This window comes from Brassica oleracea, chromosome C9 (genome assembly GCF_000695525.1).
Source record: "Brassica oleracea var. oleracea cultivar TO1000 chromosome C9, BOL, whole genome shotgun sequence".
In the NCBI taxonomy this organism is placed as follows: Eukaryota; Viridiplantae; Streptophyta; class Magnoliopsida; order Brassicales; family Brassicaceae; genus Brassica; species Brassica oleracea.
The window spans coordinates 52,294,207-52,315,318 of NC_027756.1; the positions used below are offsets into that span (position 1 = coordinate 52,294,207).

The 21,112-nt window shown below is 35.9% G+C and overlaps 4 protein-coding genes across 6 annotated transcripts in view; 3 read left to right on the top strand and 1 right to left on the bottom strand.

Annotated features, from left to right (window-relative positions):
• The window catches only part of LOC106318289 (ubiquitin carboxyl-terminal hydrolase 12-like), a 20,952-nt gene extending 12,368 nt beyond the window's left edge, over nt 1-8,584 (top strand). Inside the window, exons 2-33 of one of the 2 annotated variants that reach the window (XM_013756195.1) lie at nt 1-90; nt 369-438; nt 596-749; nt 841-998; nt 1,356-1,621; nt 1,717-1,935; nt 2,017-2,125; nt 2,218-2,333; nt 2,607-2,705; nt 2,819-2,928; nt 3,182-3,256; nt 3,349-3,427; nt 3,504-3,650; nt 3,725-3,805; nt 3,908-4,027; nt 4,271-4,393; nt 4,776-4,850; nt 4,972-5,060; nt 5,158-5,266; nt 5,352-5,420; nt 5,491-5,598; nt 5,961-6,016; nt 6,091-6,268; nt 6,367-6,468; nt 6,555-6,626; nt 6,895-6,960; nt 7,106-7,171; nt 7,401-7,484; nt 7,563-7,679; nt 7,795-7,869; nt 7,956-8,042; nt 8,133-8,584. In XM_013756195.1, coding sequence (XP_013611649.1) covers nt 61-90; nt 369-438; nt 596-749; nt 841-998; nt 1,356-1,621; nt 1,717-1,935; nt 2,017-2,125; nt 2,218-2,333; nt 2,607-2,705; nt 2,819-2,928; nt 3,182-3,256; nt 3,349-3,427; nt 3,504-3,650; nt 3,725-3,805; nt 3,908-4,027; nt 4,271-4,393; nt 4,776-4,850; nt 4,972-5,060; nt 5,158-5,266; nt 5,352-5,420; nt 5,491-5,598; nt 5,961-6,016; nt 6,091-6,268; nt 6,367-6,468; nt 6,555-6,626; nt 6,895-6,960; nt 7,106-7,171; nt 7,401-7,484; nt 7,563-7,679; nt 7,795-7,869; nt 7,956-8,042; nt 8,133-8,174 — 3,351 coding nt within the window. In that variant the 5' untranslated portion in view covers nt 1-60 and the 3' untranslated portion in view covers nt 8,175-8,584. The remainder of the gene's footprint in view (nt 91-368; nt 439-595; nt 750-840; nt 999-1,355; nt 1,622-1,716; nt 1,936-2,016; nt 2,126-2,217; nt 2,334-2,606; nt 2,706-2,818; nt 2,929-3,181; nt 3,257-3,348; nt 3,428-3,503; nt 3,651-3,724; nt 3,806-3,907; nt 4,028-4,270; nt 4,394-4,775; nt 4,851-4,971; nt 5,061-5,157; nt 5,267-5,351; nt 5,421-5,490; nt 5,599-5,960; nt 6,017-6,090; nt 6,269-6,366; nt 6,469-6,554; nt 6,627-6,894; nt 6,961-7,105; nt 7,172-7,400; nt 7,485-7,562; nt 7,680-7,794; nt 7,870-7,955; nt 8,043-8,132) is intronic. The other variant, XM_013756196.1, reaches the window with a different exon arrangement.
• LOC106318290 lies at nt 8,558-10,438 on the bottom strand. Its single transcript, XM_013756197.1, has 8 exons — nt 10,252-10,438; nt 9,971-10,171; nt 9,799-9,895; nt 9,545-9,682; nt 9,405-9,463; nt 9,207-9,319; nt 8,924-9,029; nt 8,558-8,810 (listed from the first exon to the last, which is right to left on the bottom strand). Exons 1-8 carry the CDS (start codon nt 10,361-10,363, stop codon nt 8,716-8,718), a joined length of 921 nt encoding a protein of 306 aa, XP_013611651.1. The 5' UTR covers nt 10,364-10,438; the 3' UTR covers nt 8,558-8,715.
• A 1,154-nt stretch (nt 10,439-11,592) lies between these two features.
• LOC106319525 (D-lactate dehydrogenase [cytochrome], mitochondrial) lies at nt 11,593-15,511 on the top strand. Of its 2 annotated transcripts, none has more exons than XM_013757879.1 (18): nt 11,593-11,873; nt 11,952-12,054; nt 12,199-12,299; nt 12,460-12,508; nt 12,635-12,727; nt 12,986-13,100; nt 13,212-13,272; nt 13,365-13,401; nt 13,488-13,549; nt 13,696-13,792; nt 13,895-13,969; nt 14,046-14,154; nt 14,288-14,397; nt 14,538-14,600; nt 14,684-14,763; nt 14,866-14,996; nt 15,076-15,119; nt 15,216-15,511. In XM_013757879.1, the coding sequence occupies exons 1-18, from the start codon at nt 11,611-11,613 to the stop codon at nt 15,333-15,335; spliced, it is 1,713 nt and encodes a 570-aa protein (XP_013613333.1). In that variant the 5' UTR covers nt 11,593-11,610; the 3' UTR covers nt 15,336-15,511. The 2 variants fall into 2 exon arrangements, with proteins under 2 accessions (XP_013613333.1, XP_013613334.1); XM_013757880.1 differs by having other exon boundaries at nt 11,593-11,861.
• A 520-nt stretch (nt 15,512-16,031) lies between these two features.
• On the top strand, nt 16,032-20,249 carry LOC106317087 (probable carboxylesterase 15). Its single transcript, XM_013754946.1, has 2 exons — nt 16,032-16,735; nt 19,721-20,249. The coding sequence occupies exons 1-2, from the start codon at nt 16,053-16,055 to the stop codon at nt 20,034-20,036; spliced, it is 999 nt and encodes a 332-aa protein (XP_013610400.1). The 5' UTR covers nt 16,032-16,052; the 3' UTR covers nt 20,037-20,249.
• Nucleotides 20,250-21,112: the final 863 nt, after the last annotated feature.

Sequence of the window (21,112 nt, forward strand, 5' to 3'; positions counted from 1 at the left end):
TCTTTGATTTTTTCACCGTTCGTCGGTCTCTCGATCCCACCGTCAATCCTTCTCCGGCCAATGACTATACTGACTCCGCCTCCCGGTGATGTAATCTCCGATTCATCACTCTCTCTCTCTGTTTCTGCTTAATTTGATGTTTCCCGTCGTGGCTTCGTTATGCATCTGCTCTGAATCTGCTTCTGATTGTTTGGTTAGCTGATCCCTTAGGGTTTGATTTGAATTTGAAGCGATTGAATCGTCGTTGCAGGTGGTGCGACTGGTGTGTTAGTTTAGTGATTGTGGTTTCTATTTTTGTTGTTCTGATCACCGTAAGGTTTTGTTTTAGTGAGAAGTCTTATTCATGGTGGTTTGTTCATGTTTCGCAGCAGCAAGAGGATGAGGAGATGCTTGTGCCGCATTCAGATTTGGTTGACGGCACTGCTCAGCCCATGGAAGGTTAGACTTTCTTAGGTTTGATTCAATTTGATCCGCTGATGAAATTTCTCGTATCCTTTGATCTTTGATGTGATGAAATGGATGATATATAGCTTCTAGGGTTTTGTGATTCTTCCTGGTGCTTATATATTCCACCAACTGTTTGATGCATTTGTAGTTTCGGAAACTGAGGCTGCTGTGAGTACTGTGGAGAACCAGCAGCCAGCTGAGGATCCTCCCACTCTGAAATTCACGTGGACTGTCCCAAACTTTTCTAGGCAGAACACCAGGAAGCATTACTCTGAAGTATTTGTCGTTGGAGGATACAAATGGTAATTAGTATACAACCTAGTTGCACTGTAATTTCTTGTTTGTCCAATATGCATTTTGATTGGTCGACACCATTTGGATTTGCTTGTGCAGGCGCATATTAATTTTCCCGAAAGGGAACAATGTCGACCATTTGTCCATGTACTTAGATGTTGCTGATGCTGCGACTTTGCCTTACGGCTGGAGCCGATACTCTCAGTTCAGTCTGGCTGTGGTCAATCAAATCCACACCAGATATACCATTAGAAAAGGTACCTTTAAATTTTAGTAATGATGCATATATAAACTCTGAGTCCTGAGTTCATGCATGAGCATATAATGTCTATGGACATGAAAGTTATGATTTACGAAAGTTCCAATGCTGGGATACAAGAAGGGGATCACTTTGTTCATATGTGAATATAATCATGTTATTGCTATCTTAAGCTTTAAGTGAACGCCAAGAGTGAAAAAATGTATTCATACCTTGCACCCTTTTCCGTTTCTTCTCCATTAGGCTGAAATATTTTTCCTGGTTTCTGGCGAACTTAGAATTGTCATAATGTAGCTGTAAGTGACCCTTGGTGATACAAATTTCATTGACTTCATGTTTCCTATATGTGGTACAGAAACGCAACATCAATTCAATGCAAGAGAAAGCGATTGGGGATTTACATCATTCATGCCTCTCAGCGAACTTTATGATCCTAGTAGAGGCTATTTAGTGAATGATACTGTTTACGTTGAAGCTGAAGTCGCTGTACGTAAGGTTCTTGATTACTGGTCATACGACTCTAAGAAAGAGACTGGTTTTGTTGGTCTCAAGAACCAAGGTGCAACTTGTTACATGAATTCTCTCCTACAGACACTATACCACATACCTTACTTCAGAAAGGTTAGATATATTCGTGTTTTTTTTTCCAGTATAAATCCTACGGGTTCTCTCTGAATTCCAAACCAAGACAACTGAATCTTGCATGTTTCTTGTAGGCTGTATACCATATGCCGACAACTGAGAACGACGCGCCCACAGCAAGTATACCTTTGGCTCTCCAAAGTTTGTTTTACAAGCTCCAGTATAACGACACTAGTGTTGCTACTAAAGAGCTGACAAAGTCGTTTGGTTGGGATACATATGATTCTTTCATGCAACATGATGTCCAAGAACTCAATCGAGTTCTCAGCGAAAAACTTGAGGACAAGATGAAGGTAATCTTTTTTGCTGCTGTTATGCCATGATTTCCTCCTCAGATGGTGTTTCTTGTCTCGAGCCTTTTCTTTTCTCTACAGGGAACTGTTGTGGAGGGAACAATACAACAGCTATTTGAGGGTCACCATATGAATTACATTGAGTGCATAAATGTAGATTACAAATCTACACGGAAAGAATCATTTTATGGTATAGTATATACAACTGCACTTTATTGTCTTATTATACCAAACCAACGTTTTCGTCGATTTATCATGTTCTTATCTCTTATCTTATGGCAGACCTTCAGCTGGATGTTAAAGGCTGCAAGGATGTTTATGCTTCTTTTGACAAATATGTTGAAGTTGAACGCCTTGAAGGAGACAACAAATATCATGCAGAAGAACATGGTTTACAGGTTGGTTATCCTCACTCTTTCTATTTCATTGTACTTGGTGGGGATGGTCGAGTCATTTGAAGCGGGCTTATTTGGGTCCTAGCAATTCTTTTATACTTTATAATGCGAGAGTTATACAGACAACCTAAACTAAGCGTTCTTTGGGAACCTTTTTTTACTGGTATCGTCTTCCAAGTCGAGTTAATTACCACCGACCAACTATAATTATTACAAGGGTAATCCTTACTCCTTACCTAGTCTTATTCTGGAGGAACCACATGTATATTGTTTCAGGATGCAAAAAAAGGCGTTCTTTTCATCGACTTTCCACCGGTTCTTCAGCTCCAGCTCAAGAGGTTTGAATATGACTTCATGAGGGACACCATGGTGAAGGTTAGTATTTGAAGTTGCATGTGCCTAGAAAGTTATATGGTTGTGACCATGAGTCGTACTTTCTCATTTTGTGGTGCCCTGATTTGTGAATGCTGATGTTGCTTTTTTGATAGATAAATGATCGGTATGAATTCCCTCTTGAACTGGATCTTGATAGAGAGAATGGAAAGTATTTATCCCCTGATGCTGACAAGAGTGTCCGCAACCTTTACACGCTTCACAGGTATTTCCTATATCTTTCGATATGCTCGTAGTAGATCCACTTCAAAATTAGATTCGCTATAAATTGGAGTGATGATTATATAATGGTATTTTGTTGAACGATTTAGTTTTCGTTTGATCATCTGCTTGGTCTTCGTGAGGAATATGCTTTATGTTACTTATTTTAGCCTGCACATGCACAGTTAATTAACATTTTATGATAGTAGCAAAGGTTTTCATTTTCATTTGACCTGCTATCTCTTATTTATCTTCAGTGTGTTAGTTCATAGTGGAGGAGTACATGGTGGGCACTATTACGCTTTTATAAGGCCGACGCTCTCTGATCAATGGTATGCAGATACTATTATAACACATTTAGTCTGTGCATTCCTCTTAGACTTCTGTCTCTTCTCATGAAAAGTTTTAAGCTTCTACTTTTCAGGTATAAATTTGATGATGAACGAGTAACTAAAGAAGATTTGAAAAGGGCATTGGAGGAGCAATATGGTGGTGAAGAAGAGGTTGCATTTTCTTGCTACATTTTATGTGATTTAAAAAGGGCATTGCCAAATTCTTTTTTTTTTCGTGTCTTTTCAGCTACCACAAACTAATCCTGGTTTCAATAACCCTCCTTTCAAATTCACAAAGTACTCGAATGCATACATGCTTGTATATATCCGGGAAAGTGACAAAGATAAAATTATCTGCAACGTTGATGAGAAAGACATTGCTGAACATTTAAGGGTAAAGTATATTCAGGCATTTTCCCAGTAATGTGCGTCTTGGTTTAACCTGATCGGTTCATTGCATTTTGACAGATAAGGCTGAAGAAAGAACAGGAAGAAAAGGAAGAAAAAAGAAAATACAAGGCACAAGCTCACCTATTTACCATAATTAAGGTTTGTTATTCCTATATAATTGGGCATGATCATATTTCTTAGCTGTTTTAGAGTGTAGTTATGGCGCTGTTTTTACTAAAACATCTTTGTTTACATGGAAAGGTTGCAAGGGATCAAGACCTTAAGGAACAAATTGGGAAAGATATATATTTTGATCTTGTCGATCATGACAAAGTTCGTAGTTTCCGGATTCAGAAACAGACACCATTTCAACAATTTAAGGTATCAGCCGGGGAATTTTTCATTTTTATTTTTCACTTTTATTTTTCAAAAAGGAAAGAAACTACTCTATTGAAGAAATGGTTTATGTGAAAGCAGTCTTCTGGTAACTTGATTCCACCTTAAAGAAGAACAGTTGATCTGGATTTTGTGAGAATTTTCAGATTGCTGCTAGCTAGATAGTTCTTTATGCAACTGTAATTTAAAGGTTTGCCATGTTTGACCACCAATCTTATGCTGATATAGGAGGAAGTGGCCAAAGAATTTGGTGTACCTGTTCAGCTACAGAGGTTCTGGATTTGGGCAAAGCGACAAAACCATACCTATCGTCCCAATCGCCCCCTTACTCCTCAGGAGGAATTGCAACCGGTAGTGTTATCTTTCTATATGCTATTTATGCGTGTAGTTTTTCTTTCTTTTTTACCTGGACATTTGAGTTTATGCGAAGTAATACTCCAACTATCATAGTATCTGATCATCCGCTAGCTTTTTGTTACTATGTTATAGTCTTTACATCTAATTATCTGATTTTTTGGGTTCCAAGTGTCTCTACTACTGCTGTCTTAAACCTGTTATTCGTCAGTATTTCAGAATTTCCTAGCACAGGTTTCTCTGTTTGCTTTGAAATGAAATTGCTTGGTTGTATGCTGGAAACTATATTTTTTTTAACGTAGAATTATGAGTCCCTTGCTTGATAAAATTTATGTGCATCATGTATGAATGTGTTTTATGTGGAAAATGGGATTTGTAGGTTGGACAAATAAGAGAAGCATCTAACAAGGCAAACACTGCAGAACTTAAGCTGTTTTTGGAAGTAGAGTTACTGGTAAGAACTCCTGGTTGCAAAGTTAATTGTTGAAGCCTTTATTATTGAAGGAAAAACAGAAGCTAATTGATCAACAGGGAAGATGAGCTAATATTTTCGTACTTATTCTTGGATAAATTAGGTTGAACGTCCTATTCCTCCTCCTGACAAATCAAAAGAAGATATTCTTCTTTTCTTTAAGCTTTATGACCCCGAGAAGCAAGAGTTAAGGTAATATTATTTTCCACAAATTCTTTATTCGCTCGGACTTTTATGTAAAATGGTCTATCACAGCTTTCGTTTGTAATTTTTTTTCTTGTGCTACCAGGTATGTTGGTAGACTGATGGTGAAAAGTTCCAGTAAGCCTATGGATATAACTGGAAAACTGAATGAAATGGCTGGCTTTGCTCCTGGTGAAGAAATAGAACTATTTGAGGTTTGCTGCTGAAGGTTGTGGTGCTTATCCTTATTTGCATCACTCTTCTGTTATTGAACTAACGGTTTTTGGGACTTATTTACAGGAAATCAAGTTTGAGCCATGTGTAATGTGCGAACACCTGGATAAGAAAACTTCATTCAAACTATGTCAAGTAATTATTCACCCTTATCAACAGAAATCAGTCTATGTCTCTTTTTTGACATTGGGTTTCTTGCTTTCAGATCGAAGATGGAGATATCATTTGCTTTCAGAAACCTTTTGGCAACAAGGAAATTGAGTGCCGCTACCCAGCTGTGCCTTCGTTCCTTGAATATGTCCAGAATCGGCAGGTATATTTTGACCAAGCATGGGTTTGTTAAGTCAAGCTTGGTAGAGTTAGGCTGAGTATATCTCTCAAATGACAAGCTTTCTTTCTAGTGGCAATAAACTGTTGAATGATTTAGGCTGGTCTGGTAGAGTGGTTCTTATGCAGCAGCTCTGAAATTTACTCGTCCTATCATAGTTGTACCCCAAGTTCCTTATATGTTAATCGAATCAGAGCAAAATGTATGCTGATATTCACTAATTCTTTTTACTGTGCTGGCATGCCAGCATTCCTTATTCTGGACTTACGTGTCTGATGTTCTGAGAAATTGTTTCTAGCTGGCATTATTTGGTTGGCCATTAACTGTTGCGGTTTGTGCTATTGTAGCTGGTCCGATTTCGTGCTCTGGAAAAACCTAAAGAAGATGAATTTGTTTTGGAGTTGTAAGTACCTCTGTTGTGAACGAATTTGTTTAAGGTGATTCGGTGAGGAAATCATAACTTTTTTAATTTCTTAGGTCAAAGTTGCACACTTATGACGATGTCGTGGAAAGAGTGGCCGAGAAGCTTGGTCTTGACGATCCATCCAAGCTTAGGCTTACATCTCACAATTGCTATTCGCAGCAACCCAAGCCTCAGCCTATCAAATACCGTGGGGTAGACCATTTGTCAGATATGTTAGTTCACTACAATCAGGTAAACGTGAAGTTCAGCTAAGTTTATTATTTCTTCTTACTAAAGATTTGCATGTTTGCTTATTGAATTTTTTTTTTTTTTTTCATTTTCTTTTTCAGACGTCTGATATTTTGTATTATGAAGTTCTGGACATTCCTCTTCCAGAATTGCAAGGTCTTAAAACCTTAAAAGTTGCTTTCCATCATGCCACGAAGGAAGAGGTATGTGTAGATTGTTATTTGTGATTCATATTCGTTTCTTTTGTATATAGGGATTAATTTTCATGGCTCTTAACCTCACTATACAGGTGGTAATCCACAATATCAGACTACCTAAACAAAGTACAGTCGGAGATGTTATCAATGAACTTAAAACAAAGGTAAAATTGCTGGTTTACTGACGTAGGTGTGTTCTTTTTTTAATTTGCTCTCTGGCTTGTATATATATCATTGCGAGATGTTCTTTTAAATGAATATCCACTGAAATTGATGGCATCGGATTATAGATGGGCGATGGCTAATATTGCTGACCTCCATGTTTGTTGCTGAGTAAAAGAGCCGTTTTTCAGGCTTTGGATTTTAATGATTTCTCCACACAGTTACAAATTCGATGTTATGGGAGCTAATTTAAGATTATGTCTGATACAGGTGGAGCTTTCGCATCCAGATGCAGAACTGAGAATACTTGAGGTGTTTTACCACAAGATCTACAAGGTAACAAGCGGCTTCTTATTTTTTACAGTGTAGTCAACAATTTCATGATCCTGAGGATGACTTCTCAACTATATCTTCTAATGAAATTCTTATAACCCTCTAAAGCGCAACGAACATTAATTCAAGGTGCTGGTATGCCTTGCAGATTTTCCCATTAACTGAAAGAATTGAGAATATAAACGACCAGTACTGGACTTTGCGAGCTGAGGAGGTAATTACTAGTCTGCGACCTTCTATTTACTTTAGTTGTACCTTCAAATTTTTTTTAGGAAGTCTTAGTAGTTGCTGTTCATCAATTATTTATGATTATTTCAGTCTACTCGTAGCTTTGTTTCCATGTGATCTAAAAATGAAATTTGGGTTTCAACGTCAGATATTAACCTTAAGAGATTGGATAGTTATTTCGTGGATATGCCGACTTATGTCTTTCTAAATCGCAGATTCCTGAAGAAGAGAAAAATATTGGTCCAAATGATCGCTTAATTCTAGTGTACCACTTTGCTAAGGAGACTGGACAAAATCAGGTGATAATCAGCTTTCAAGTTTTTGTTGTTTAACTGTGGCAAAGTTTCTTATCAGTATCATGTTTGTTTGTTCCTCAGCAAGTGCAAAACTTCGGGGAGCCGTTCTTCTTGGTAATCCATGAAGGTGAAACTCTTGAAGAAATCAAGAACCGTATCCAAAAGAAGCTTCATGTATCTGATGAGGACTTTGCCAAGGTATGCACGACTGAGTAATCATCAAAGCTATATAAAGAACCGAAGGTGTTATAGATATGTCTGTAATGATGGTGGAACTGGTACAATTCGTATATTTTCATTCATTTATGTACAGTGGAAGTTTGCGTTTATGTCAATGGGGCGTCCGGAGTACTTGCAGGACTCGGATGTTGTTTACAATCGCTTTCAGGTGTTTACTTCTTCTCCTCTAGTTTTTTTCTATGGGATTGCTAATAATATCGGAGATCTAACTTGACTTTGAAAATGGGTAAACAGAGAAGGGATGTCTACGGTGCCTTTGAGCAGTACCTTGGGTTGGAGCACACTGATACCAGTCCTAAGAGGGCTTACTCTGCAAACCAGGTAACCATTTTTCTTGATAAGTTGATTCTTTTGCCAAAGAAGGTGTAGTAACTAAAGTCTGTCTTGTGTTAACTAATTTTGTTTGCTTAGAACCGACACACTTATGAGAAGCCGGTGAAAATATACAATTAGCCGGAAAGACAAAAGAAAACACAAATGTCGTCAAGACATTGTGGCAGCAACGTTGGACCAAGCCAGGCATCGAATAAGAGGGTGGAAAGACGGAGTGTGAGGTGTGGATGATGACCGACCGTAGTAGGATGTTGTAGAGAATTTGGTCTGAATAGGGTGCTGGGTTGCGCGCATTGATAGTGTTTGTGTTCTTTTTCTTCTATTTGTCCTTATTTCTTTCTTTCTTTCTTTCCTCTGCTTCAATACTTTGTGTAATGTATATGGAATGTGAGAGAGAGAGAGAGACCATTGGCACCTCATGCAATTTTTATTTTCGAACAAGAAGAACATGGAAGCCTGTCGCTTGGATTCGGGAGTGCGGTTTGGCTTTCAGAGTTTATATAGAATACCGAAACATTTGTAATTTTAAAGGACATTTCTGGTTTAAGATGTTTTTGACTACTGATACACAAATCAATAGATAAAAGCTGCTTCGATATGAAGATTTTTCTAAAAGACAAAGAACTCCTATATGAAATATCAAACTGTGTTGATGATAGCACTATGCAACTCTGTAGGATACAACACCCTCCGTTGTCTCAACCACTAATCTCTTCATCCGTGTCAGTAGTAACGTGTACGCTTTCTCCTTATGCCCTGCAAATACAAAACCCCATCATCATTGTCTATGCAATTCAACAAGTCTTTTCGTTTTTGAATCTGAAGATATATATAAACTGAAGATACGATCAAGTTCTATCGGCACGTACCAAGGCCTAGAGTTGGCAGTTCATCTGCACGGAAGTAGTAAGACCCGTTTGTTTCTTTCTTGTTACAAAGGACTGAGTTGAATTTCTCCACGGCACTAAGCAGATCCTATCAACATAAGCAGCCATAATTAACAATATTTACAGATAACATTTTAAAAGAATTTATAAGCGTGTTTCATTATTGCATACAGACAAAACATTCATCAATCTTTTAGGCATATAGTATATCCAGACTTGAGACTGAACTCTAATTTTTGAAAAGTAAGAGGGAAAATCTCTGTACCTCCCATGATGCTAGAGCCTTCATGAAAGAAGGAAGACTTTCATATTCATCTTTTATCAATGTTATAGTTGGCCTTGAAGTCCTACCCATCTCTACTGCCCCAACCTCATCTTCTGCATACCAACAAAAGTCTAACATCATACACAGGAGACAAATAACAACTCTATTACACTAGTAAAGGCTTTTAAAAAAAATAACCATTGGAAAGCTCTGACGTCTTTGGAACAGGTAGAGCACTAGTCTCAACTGGTTTTCCCCTAAAACATCAAAGGAAAACTTGGTTATATACGAGTGAGAACAAACACATACATAAATGTCGTAAAGGCATCAAAACGTACTTCACAGATTCTTCCAGAGACGTGTAAGGATCCTTCACAGCAGACGAGACAAACCTCGCTGCCTTACTTTCCGAAGCTAAAGTTGCAAGACAAGCATCTGAAAGCCCAAGGCTCTTGAAATTTGGAGAATCATCTAGACTAAGAAAACAAACATTAAGGAAAAAATAAATACATTCCAACACAAAGATTTTGATTCAGTGTCTGGTTGATAACATCAGAGTCTACTATGCAAAAAAAAAAAGAAGAAAGGATACAGATCATCCTCGTCTAATCTTTTCAGGACTGAAGGTTGCAATGAAGGAGACTCCAAATCATCATCCGAATCCTCAGACTCTTCATCGATCTCAACTCCTAGGTTCCAGAAAAATCTCACCTTTAAAATCTAAAAAGGGAGGAGAAGAGAAGAAGAAAGGTTACAAGAGTTACCAGCAACGTAGCCGAAGTCAGCGAGACGTTCCTGGAGATTCAGAACCTCCTCTTGGTTACTTTTGTAGATCTGATTGCAATGACCCAAAAGCTCCTCGAAGGAGACAGTTCCAAAAGACATTGACTCAAGGAAGTTCAGCTCGGAGCCAGCTGTGGAGAGCCGACGGTTAAGGCTCTTGATGAACGTCGACGAAGCCGAATCTGCACCAAAAGGAATCGATAAAGGTTGTGACTTTAGGGTTAAGTGAGAAAGGGGAAAGAGAGAGAGAAGAGGAACAGACCGAGAGGGATAGGGCGACGCTGGAGAGATTGATTGAAAGCATCGCAGCTGCTTTGGAGATGTTTGCAGAATCCTCCCAAGCTCTTGCTCAGCCTCTTCACCTCTTCCTCCATCTCTCCCTCTCTCGGCGGGAATAAAGATTTGATTTTTAACTTTTTTTTAGATTCGAGTTTGGTTGAAAGATTTGATTTTTATGATTGGATGGGTGACGAAAGAGATGAGCTTTCATTAATTAAATATAATCAATACGAGGATCATTCTCAAATTATATCCTTAATGAAAATTGCAGTTTTCTCAAAAATACCCTTATTTTTACAAAGAATTAATAAAATTCATTAATGGCATTTAAGTCTTTTGGTTTTGGGCCTACAGATACACCTAAATGGATCTATAAATAATAGGTCTATATATATATTTAGAAGATATATTAATTTTAAATTTAATATAAGTATAAATATATTATGAACAATAAATGAATTAAGAAACATGAAAATATTATTTTCTTAAATATACGTATCAATATTCAAAATAGATCATTTGAATATTATACATATTTTCAATACAAACCAAAATCGTATATCCTACACCATATATCATATACATATTTGAATATCATTTTTCAGTGTATAATGTCATTTTATACATAATATTAATATGGCAATTACGAGTGTTCAAGAATATTTTAAAAACTATCTTAAAATAAAATTTTAAATCTAAAATACAAACACAAACTTATAATAGGTTATTAATAACGAAAATAAACTAATATTGTCATATCAATAAGTTATTTTATATTATCATTTTTTATTTAGATAACATGATAAAATTTTATCAAATTCTAACGAATCACTAATTTATGTAATATTAATAAATATATGAGTAATTTAATCAATTTTTTAAAAAAGTACTATAAGATATTTTGTTATCGGATCAATAGTATCAGATCGCGGGTTAATAGTGAGTTTTTAGGTTTTTACCGGGTTATATCGGATTTTTAATTAACAAATTTTTCATTAAATCCGAACAGGATTATATACAATGTATCGGGTCTATAGGTTCAAACATGAATCTAGGTCAGATATGAAAACAAATTTTAAAACTCAAACATTATTATAGAACAGCTACCATATTTCGAACAAATACCATATTTTGAAGAGAAAAAAAACAAATGATAAAAACCTAAAAACTCAATTGTTATGGTTCGAAATGAAAAATAATGGTAATTTGTAAATCAGTTTTCGATTAATAAATGAAAAACAAACAAACCCGCGCTTTCTAAGCGCGGTTCAAAATCTAGTAATATATTATATCACTGAGTAAGCTTATCTCTCTCTCCGTGAAAACCCACTTTACTAATCCGATGGCTTTAGCTTCTTTGTTCGCTCGCTCTCGTAGAACAGCTTCCTCCTCCTTTATCCGCTCTTCTCGTCAGCTCCTCCACTCGACGCCGAATAAAAACGGTGACGTGTCCTCGATCTCTGCACAGAAGGGTCGCCGGAGGATCCCTAACTGGTGGTCCAGGTCTCTTGTCCCGTTGGCGATAGCTGCCGCCTCCGCAGCATCTTTCGCGGTTCTGAACCAGTCTTATCCTTCTGCCAGCCAATCATCAGCGTTGGCTTCTGAGTTCGTGTCTTCTTTATTTTTATTCTATTAATTCAAAGTCTACACAGTTGTTTGATTGATTGTTTTTTCTCCTTGTAGAGGTGTGAAAGTTGGGGGAAAAGGAAGTACTGAGCTTGTAGTTAAAGGGGAGTACAAAGAGGTTCCTAAGGAGCTTATTACTGTGTTGAAAACAATCCTCCAGGTGCTTTAGATTTTGAGTTTGTTCTGTTTTTTCTACATTTCCTTGCAAATTTGAACTTTAGTTTCATTTTAGTGAGAAATGGTTTTATTGTGTAGCTGTGTTTCTGAACTTAAGCTGCCTATTTGTTTCCTTTTTTTTTAAAAGGATAACTTGACAACGGACTACGAAGAGAGGTACTTCCATGGGAAGCCCCAGAACAGTTTTCATAAGTCTGTAAACATTCCTGATGTTGTTGTTTTCCCGAGGTGAGTGAGACCGTTTTTTCTTTTGCCATCTATGGTTAAGTGTTAAGACTTTGATAACTAACTGAGTGCTTTATGTTCGTTTCTATTCATTTCTTTCTTGTCTTTCATCATTGAAATTACAAGAATTCATGAATTAATCATTTTTTTAAATATTGTTTAGGTCCGAAGAAGAAGTCTCCAAGATTCTTAAATCCTGCAACAAATACAAGGTTTGTAAGTTTCACTTAAAGAGGGCTTCACTGATCAGGCTTTTCAGTTGTAGTATAGGCCAACATGTTATATTGCTTTGAGTAAAAAGATTAATTCATGCAGCATTTTTTTCTTTCTCTGATTAGGTTCCTATTGTACCATATGGTGGTGCAACATCGATTGAGGGTCACACCTTGGCTCCAAAAGGGGGTGTATGCATTGACATGTCACTAATGAAGGTATTCCAAATCTCTTGTTGTATCTGACATCAGCTTCCGTTTTGTATCATGCAATAAGAATTAGATTTGCAAAGTGTAAGTTTGAACCTGCTTATATTTGTAAAGGAAGATGACTTTTAAAAAGTGTGTATCATTTTTTCCTGCTGACATTATGGGATTTTCTAATTTATACATTTAAACTTACAGCATTCATGTAGGCGTTATTGAAATTATGCCACTCATGCTCATTAAAATCTTCTTTTTTGCAAACTGTATTAGAGGGTGAAAGCATTGCATGTGGAAGATATGGACGTTGTAGTTGAGCCTGGAATTGGCTGGCAGGAGCTCAATGAACAGTTAGAACAATACGGACTGTTCTTTCCTCTTGATCCAGGTTAGCCATCATCCAGATAGTACCGTATCTCTAAGATTATAGCTGTAATAGGATTTTTCTTTGGGGGTTGCTGCATCATTCAATCTCTTTGGTGTTGTGTACAAACTTCAGGGCCAGGTGCAACCATAGGAGGCATGTGTGCTACACGTTGCTCTGGATCTTTAGCTGTAAGGTAATTTTCTGCACTTCACGATTCGTTTTTCTAAGAAGTGTTGGATTGCTTTGATCTGGCTGGCTTTGATAATTTCTGCTGCTAGCTTGTAGGTATGGAACTATGCGTGACAATGTCATAAGCCTTAAGGTTTGTTGTTTTTCTTCCACACATTCATGCATATGCTTTATCGTAGAGTTCTATCTTTATTTATGTTATGCTCATCTCATTCTCAGGTGGTTCTCCCTAATGGAGATGTTGTGAAGACAGCTTCTCGTGCCAGAAAGAGTTCTGCTGGGTTTGTCTTCAGCCTTCACTTAATTTCTTGATTCTATTTTCCATCAAGAAACTTTGTTTCGTTCAGTCTTTTGTGCCATGTAATGATTTTCCATCAAACAGGCTAGTTCTAGCTTTTGAGTTAATGGTTGTTACTTGGTGTCTCAGGTACGATTTGACACGCTTGATTATTGGGAGTGAGGGTACTTTGGGAGTCATAACTGAGGTCACTCTTCGGCTTCAGAAAATCCCACAGCATTCAGTGGTATATAAATTGACTTCTTCCTTTAATAGCAAGTTCCTCTTCTTTGATGGTCACACTCCTTTTGTTATGTGATTTAAAGTTATTTATTGTTTATACTTTCAGGTGGCAGTGTGCAATTTTCCTACGGTTAAGGATGCAGCAGACGTGGCGATTGCTACTATGATGTCTGGGATACAGGTTATAGACTTCTCTACTACTACTGATTTAAAATGGTTATTAGATTCTTCTCAGCTGTACCTTTATTCTCTATCAGGTGTCAAGAGTGGAGCTCCTTGACGAGGTTCTAATAAGGGCTCTTAATATGGCTAATGGAAAAAACTTGAAGGAAGTTCCAACTCTGATGTTTGAATTTATAGGGACAGGTGAGGCTGCTGCATCATAGTTTATACATCTCTTGTAGCAATGTTAAAGAGTAATAGTGAATCATTGTCTTCTAATCCTCATATGATTTTTTTTAATTAATATTTTTTTCCTTGCTCTTTCTCTCTGTTTTAGAGGCATATGCACGTGAGCAGACTCAAATCGTTCAGGAGATTGCTTCTAAACATAATGGATCAGACTTTGTGTTCGCTGAAGAAGCTGAAGCAAAAAAGGAACTCTGGAAGGTAATCCTCTGTCCCTTTCCAACTCTTTCTCCCTTCAACCTCCCTGAGAAGCAAAAATAAAGAAGGGAAAAAACTTACCTGCTGTTTGTTGTAGGTGTTTTTGACCTGTCTCTTGCCTCTGACTCTTATCTTGTATGCAGATAAGAAAAGAGGCGCTTTGGGCTTGCTATGCGATGGCGCCAGGTCATGAAGCAATGAGTACAGTATGATGTTTTCGTTAAATACATACACTCTGAGTATGTCAACTCATGTTATGCCATAACTCGTTTTGCTGTTTACTTTGCAGGATGTATGTGTCCCTTTATCTCACCTGGGAGAACTAATATCAAGATCCAAGAAAGAGCTTGATGCATCACCTTTGTTATGGTATCATCTTAGTTGCCTATACTCAAAACATCATGAAATATAATAAAGCATCATCGTTCAATAAAAGTGTATATGCTGAATATTGTTTTTCCTACTTTCAAGTGCCGTCGTTGCGCATGCTGGAGATGGAAACTTTCATACATGTATTATGTTCGATCCGAACAATGAAGAGCAGCGAAAAGAGGCAGAAAGATTGAACAACCTTATGGTCCACAGTGCACTGTCCATGGACGGTAAATGCCTTTTTTTTTCCATTTTAAGTTCTAACGATGCCATTTGTTTCTGAGAATACGCTTTGGCTCCATTGATCAGGAACATGTACTGGAGAGCACGGTGTTGGAACAGGAAAAATGAAGGTATATAGCTCATGTCTTAACCTATTCAGGTCTCTCTCTCTATACTAATGATCTGAACTGTTTTTTTTTTTGGTTATGACATGGAATGGTGGTAAGTATCTGGAGAAGGAACATGGAATAGAAGCACTGCAAACTATGAAGAAAATCAAGAAAGCGTTGGACCCAAACGATATCATGAATCCAGCAAAGCTAATTCCTCCTCATGTGTGCTACTAAAAAATGCCTTGGTCAAAACATTTATGTGGTCACTGATGTTTGGTTACACTTAGTGAAGTAATAATAAGTAATAACAAGAGGGGAGAGATGTTGTTTGTTATGTTATTTGTAGTATACTTGTATCTTTTGGTCTTATACTGTTTTTATTTGGTCTATAAACACCCAAAGTTTTTATTTAACTACAAAACAACTGATGGGAGAATATTCTTTTATCGTACTGCGTTTACATGTTATCAAGTGGTAAACGCATAACAACAAGTCATAAAGAGGAGAAAAGTCTATTTGGATGACTTGGTCACATGAGATGAATCAGCCGCAAAACTAAGATAGCGTTTAAACCATAATTATCGCAAGGGTCCTTGAAGGGTTTTTTTTTTTTCTAAAAAAAAAAATAAAAAAAATAAACCAATCGCGGGCCGCCATATGTCGGTGGAGTCTGCAAACAGTACCAAAACCCCCAATTACCGATCCTTATTTGATGATTTTGGAAAATGGTTTTTAAATTTTGGTATGATCCACGCGTAGTAGGGTCCAAATTTTGTCAAAAAAACCTCCCTAAAGATTTTGGGATGTTGATGCTCTTATCACACTCACGAGCTACCGACTTGTGTTTTACAAAACTACCCCTTTGTTACTACCATAACCTTTCTATAAATATATTTCAGTTATATTACATGATACTTATATCCAAAAGGCTTTAACTAGAAGAAGAATAAAATGGGTTCACTAGGAGAAGAGCAGCCACAAGTAGCAGAAGACTGCATGGGTTTGCTTCAACTCTTGAGCAACGGCACCGTTTTGAGATCCAAGAGCATTGACCTTATCACTCAACAAATCCCACTCGCTAACCACGAAACCGTTCTCTTCAAAGACTCGGTCTTCCACAAACCAAACAACCTCCACCTCCGTCTCTACAAGCCTGTTCTCGTCTCTAACCGTACCATCCCCGTCGTGGTCTTCTTCCACGGCGGTGGCTTTTGCTTCGGCTCACGTTCTTGGCCTCACTTTCACAACTTCTGCCTCACTCTTGCATCCTCCCTCCACGCCCTTGTGGTGGCCCCTGACTACCGTTTAGCACCCGAGCACCGCCTCCCGGCAGCCTTTGAGGATGCAGAGGCTGCGCTTGTTTGGCTACGGGACCAGGCTGTTTCCAGTGACTGTGACCACTGGTTCGAAGGTGGACCGGGCGTTGACTTCGACAGGGTTTATGTCCTTGGCGATTCCTCCGGTGGGAACATAGCTCATCACCTTGCTTTCCGGTTCGGGTCTGGTTCAGTCGAGTTGAGTCCGGTTCGGGTTCGCGGCTACGTTCTTCTGGGACCATTTTTTGGCGGGGAGGAGAGAACCAAGTCAGAGGATGGCCCCTCTGAGAAAAAGCTAAACTTGGATTTGCTTGACAAGTAAGCTAACACATATATTTTAATTTTTCTTTAGCCGTAACAGAATATATTTTATGTGTGCATAAACATTTTAAAATATATACAAGTTCATTGAATTACTACTAGTCATGCATGACTTCATTGCTTTTAAAATTATAGCCTAACTATTAACAATATAAATTATCTAAAATTATTAATATTGAGGTATATGTTTCGATGTCGTTTTTCAGTTACTTTAATTTTTCATATTATCTTTTATGCGATGCCAATCGCTGGAATGAATTTGCCGAGTCGCATGAGAGAGACATCTAGAGTCACGGTGCCTCTTCATGAAAACACAAGACTAGATAGTACATGTCTTTATTTTATTTATTATTTCGAAAACATTTTTCTTTTTACATTACTCGAATGAATATCATACATAAAAACATTTTTTCTCTTTTAATCCGGCTATAGAGTAATTAAGAATAGTTTTTCCTTGAAAATCATTTGTTTTGAATACGCAAAACATATTACAATATGGTATATAAAATTATAATTATACTTTTGAATTTTGCCAACTAGTTCAAAGGAGTACCGATTCTCCCGACATAGAAAAACACACAAACTTTATAAAGAAAACGACTCTTCTACCAATATACTTGTTTAGAAACGTATACACGAATAGACAACACAAAGTGATATAGTACTTCATCTTTACTCTTTAAATTTTAATAAAAGAGTGAAATATAATAATAATTTTGATTGGTTTAACTGGCTAAGACGTGTGATTTAAGCCCCTCATATGATTGTTATGATCAGTGTGCTTGATCTATGCTATTATGTGAGGAGTGAATTTGGTGATTTGTCATATTCTCCATATTTTAGTTAATTTTGTTTATTTATCATGTTTTTGTTAAGTTTTAGCTAAATCATTGATTTATTATTAGTTTTTAGCTGAGTCAGTAATTTGTTAATTTAAAAATATCCTTAATAAACTTATATATAATTAAAAATGAATTTCATTTTAACAATATTAAATTTATATGTTATATTAAATATTTAGTTAGTTTTTCTTCTTTTTCATATTTTAATTAGGTTTTAGACTTTTAGCTAGATTATTGATTTATTATTATTTTCTAACTGATTCGCTAATCAATCAATTTAAACAATACTCTTATTGAATTTTATATATAATTAAAAAAAATTATTTTAATTAGTTTTTTAGTTAAATCACTAATTTATTAATTTAAAAAGTACCCTTAATAAATTTATATATAATTAAAAACGAATTTCATTTTAACAATATTAAATTTATATGTTATAATTAAACATTTAGTTAGTTTTTCTTGTTTTTCATATTTTAATTAGGTTTTAGAATTTTAGCTAGGTTATTGATTTCTTATTAGTTTCTAAGTGATTCTCTAATCCATTAATTTTAACAATACCCCTAATGAATTTAATATATAATTAAAAACGAATTTTATTTTAATAATATTAAATTATATGTTATATTAAATAATTGATTATAAATAATATTTTATTAAAAAGGTTAAAAGTTTAGATACAAAACAATTTATAATTAAATATTAGTCAACCGGGAATATTTATATAAATATATTTTTTAAACTATTTCAAAAATATGACTGTTTTGAAAATTTTAACACAAAAATAAGTATGTATTTTGATAAAACAGTATTTGATATATATAAATACTTTGATGTTTTATTTAACTAAAAACTTAAATAATAATTTATTATACTAGTTTTAGATTAATAAAATATAAACTAATAAGTATTTAGAAGATTATATCAGCATGTGCGGACTGTATAACCAGTACCCCACTATTTGACTAGTTTGTGTCGAGTTATTCAACGTTTAAATAGCTTTTCAAATACATGGATCTCCGATCCACATTGGCTATTTGAATCGGTCTTCGCATAAACAGCCAGTAGCTGGACGACAACTTAGAAAATATCTTGTATGGAAAGGAGTCGAATTAAATAAATCCTAAAAGAAATAAAAAAATCATGGCAAACAATAAGAGACCCTACCATAACTGATTATAGATGATACCAACACAGGAATTTATGATTCAAAAAAAAAGTATAGAACCAAATTAGATCGCAGCACAAATGCTTAATCCATAGCTTCAAAAATTGTTTAAAATGTGTAAAACTACGCAAACACTAGTTAATCTTTTTTGAAAAAACTAAATATTGTTTTATGTTTAAACTTTCGAGCTTTACAAAAGTCCACTTACTGAATATTATCAAGTTTGTGTATAGTTACCCGGACGAGCTAACTCAACTGGTAACACCTCAGGCTTCGGTCTGAGAGGTCACGAGTTCGAGTCTCGGGCGGAGAGGAGTGTCCAGGGCCCGTAAGAAGGTACAGACGCAGGCTGACTCCGGGTCTAGGTGGTGGGCTGGCCGAAGGCTGGTCTAACACCTGGTTAAAAAAAAAAAAAGTTTGTGTATGGTTAATTAGTTATAGAATAGTTTTATAAACGACAGTATACGTTAGCGTACATGTACATTTAGGTCATCTTTAATTTGTGAATATACGGAGTAGTGACTGCTGGAACAAATAGATAATGAGATATCAAGAACAGTAGTGGATATATCTGGGAAGAGATAGTGCATCATGCATTATCCTGGTTTCCTTAATTATCTCAGCTTAACTTTACTTATGATTCTCCTGAGCCGTGACCATCACTACACACGATATAGATAAAACCACAATGCAAATAATAAATGTGCATATTCATTTTTGTGTTATCAACGTGGAGTCGTGATCACATATCATTCAAGTCTTCTCTCCAATTGATTGTTTCTCTTTTTTTTTCCATTTGAAAAATGAGATGATTGACCCGTCGTGTTCATGGCCTATCGTGTTCATGGCCATTGTCATAAAGCCATATGCATAGTAAAAAAATATGGTATAGTCCATATCAATGTGTGTTTCAAAAAAAAAAGTCCATATCATTAATGTAAATAAAAAAGGCCTAAAGTTAACTTGTTGAAGGTTTTGGAGACTTTCACTACCAGAAGGTGCAACAAGGGATCATCCCATGGCTAACCCTTTTGGGCCGACGAGTCCTGCACTTGAATCAATTAGCATAGAGCCAATGTTGGTGATCGCCGGCGGCTTGGAACTTCTGAAAGACAGGGCCAAAGAGTACGCATATAAATTGAAGAAGATGAGAGGGAAAAAAGTAGATTACATTGAATTTGAAAACGAGGAGCATGGTTTCTATAACAACAGTCCATCTTCAGATGCTGCGCAACAGCTTCTTCGTATCATTGGAGACTTTATGGACAACTTCTCCAATATAATTTAGCACTTCGCTTGTTGTAGCTAGGTCACTAAATAAGAGTTTACATCAATTAGGCTCTTCAACCTCAATAAGTTTGCTTGGTGAATCATACATAATATAAATACATAGAACGCATATAATGTTTTTGGTTTCCTTGTATCCTTTTTTTTCTTTTAACATAAGTTTCGTTGTATCCTTATTCATCGTAATTAATTATCTTCTATATATGTTTCTTTTTATCGTTATGTTAATGTTCTTTACCTCTTTTCCACAAAGAGGTATACCTAAGTTTATCTCAGTATCCTTCTTCATGTATCCATCTCGAATGGTGTATTCTTCTATTTATGATTTTGTTCATTCCATGTTGTTCTTTAACTCTTTTCCATAAGAAGTATGTCAAGTTTATCTTAGTATTTCGACATAGTAAACTCGAGAACATTTATATTTATTTACTCACACATATACCAAGTATTCACTAATATATATATATATATATATATATATATATATATTCTAGTATTTATATTGAGTGATTTAGTCAATTACATAAATATCAAAAATTTGGTTAATTCAACCATTCCTATGTTTTTTTTTGGTAAAAAACCATTCCTATGTTCGTGAGCATCGTTAGGCGTTAGGTAAATTAATATTTTCTTTCTTTGTGGGAGTAAACTATAATGTAATACTTGTGAGATTGAGATATAGAATGTTGACCTGGTAAGCTTCAACATCGACGGTCCAATACTTTCACTCGGAAAGACCAGCCTTTTCTTTAATAATAACAAAGTAAATTGTTTATAGGCAACTATCCACCACTAACACGTTGAAGTTTTCCACAAACAAAATATTCAACGGTTCTTTTATAGTCAAAGTAGTTGATCACCACTTAATCCTTTATTTTATTTCTCAATGCTCTTAATCTATTATACCAAGTTTTTTTTTTAGGATTTAAACACGAGGTATAAGTAAAAAACAAATTTTTGTTTCAAATTTTAGAATTTCACTTCGTACAAGTTACAAGTAATATTGTTATTTCATTCTTGATAACATCCACATTAAAAAACCTAAGGGCATGATTATCCATGTCTCTATTTTTTTGG

Excerpts from the sequence above, each read along its gene's own strand:
- LOC106318290 (XM_013756197.1), bottom strand. The coding sequence starts at position 10,363 with ATGGAGGAAGAGGTGAAGAGGCTGAGCAAGAGCTTGGGAGGATTCTGC. Across the intron at positions 9,683-9,798 it reads AGATTAGACGAGGATGATCT|TCTAGATGATTCTCCAAATT; the intron begins GTATCCTTTCTT and ends TTGTTTTCTTAG. Across the intron at positions 9,320-9,404 it reads GACGTCAGAGCTTTCCAATG|AAGATGAGGTTGGGGCAGTA; the intron begins GTTATTTTTTTT and ends GTTGGTATGCAG.
- LOC106319525 (XM_013757879.1), top strand. The coding sequence starts at position 11,611 with ATGGCTTTAGCTTCTTTGTTCGCTCGCTCTCGTAGAACAGCTTCCTCC. Across the intron at positions 12,300-12,459 it reads GATGTTGTTGTTTTCCCGAG|GTCCGAAGAAGAAGTCTCCA; the intron begins GTGAGTGAGACC and ends AATATTGTTTAG. Across the intron at positions 14,997-15,075 it reads CAGTGCACTGTCCATGGACG|GAACATGTACTGGAGAGCAC; the intron begins GTAAATGCCTTT and ends TCCATTGATCAG.
- LOC106317087 (XM_013754946.1), top strand. The coding sequence starts at position 16,053 with ATGGGTTCACTAGGAGAAGAGCAGCCACAAGTAGCAGAAGACTGCATG. Across the intron at positions 16,736-19,720 it reads AACTTGGATTTGCTTGACAA|GTTTTGGAGACTTTCACTAC; the intron begins GTAAGCTAACAC and ends AACTTGTTGAAG.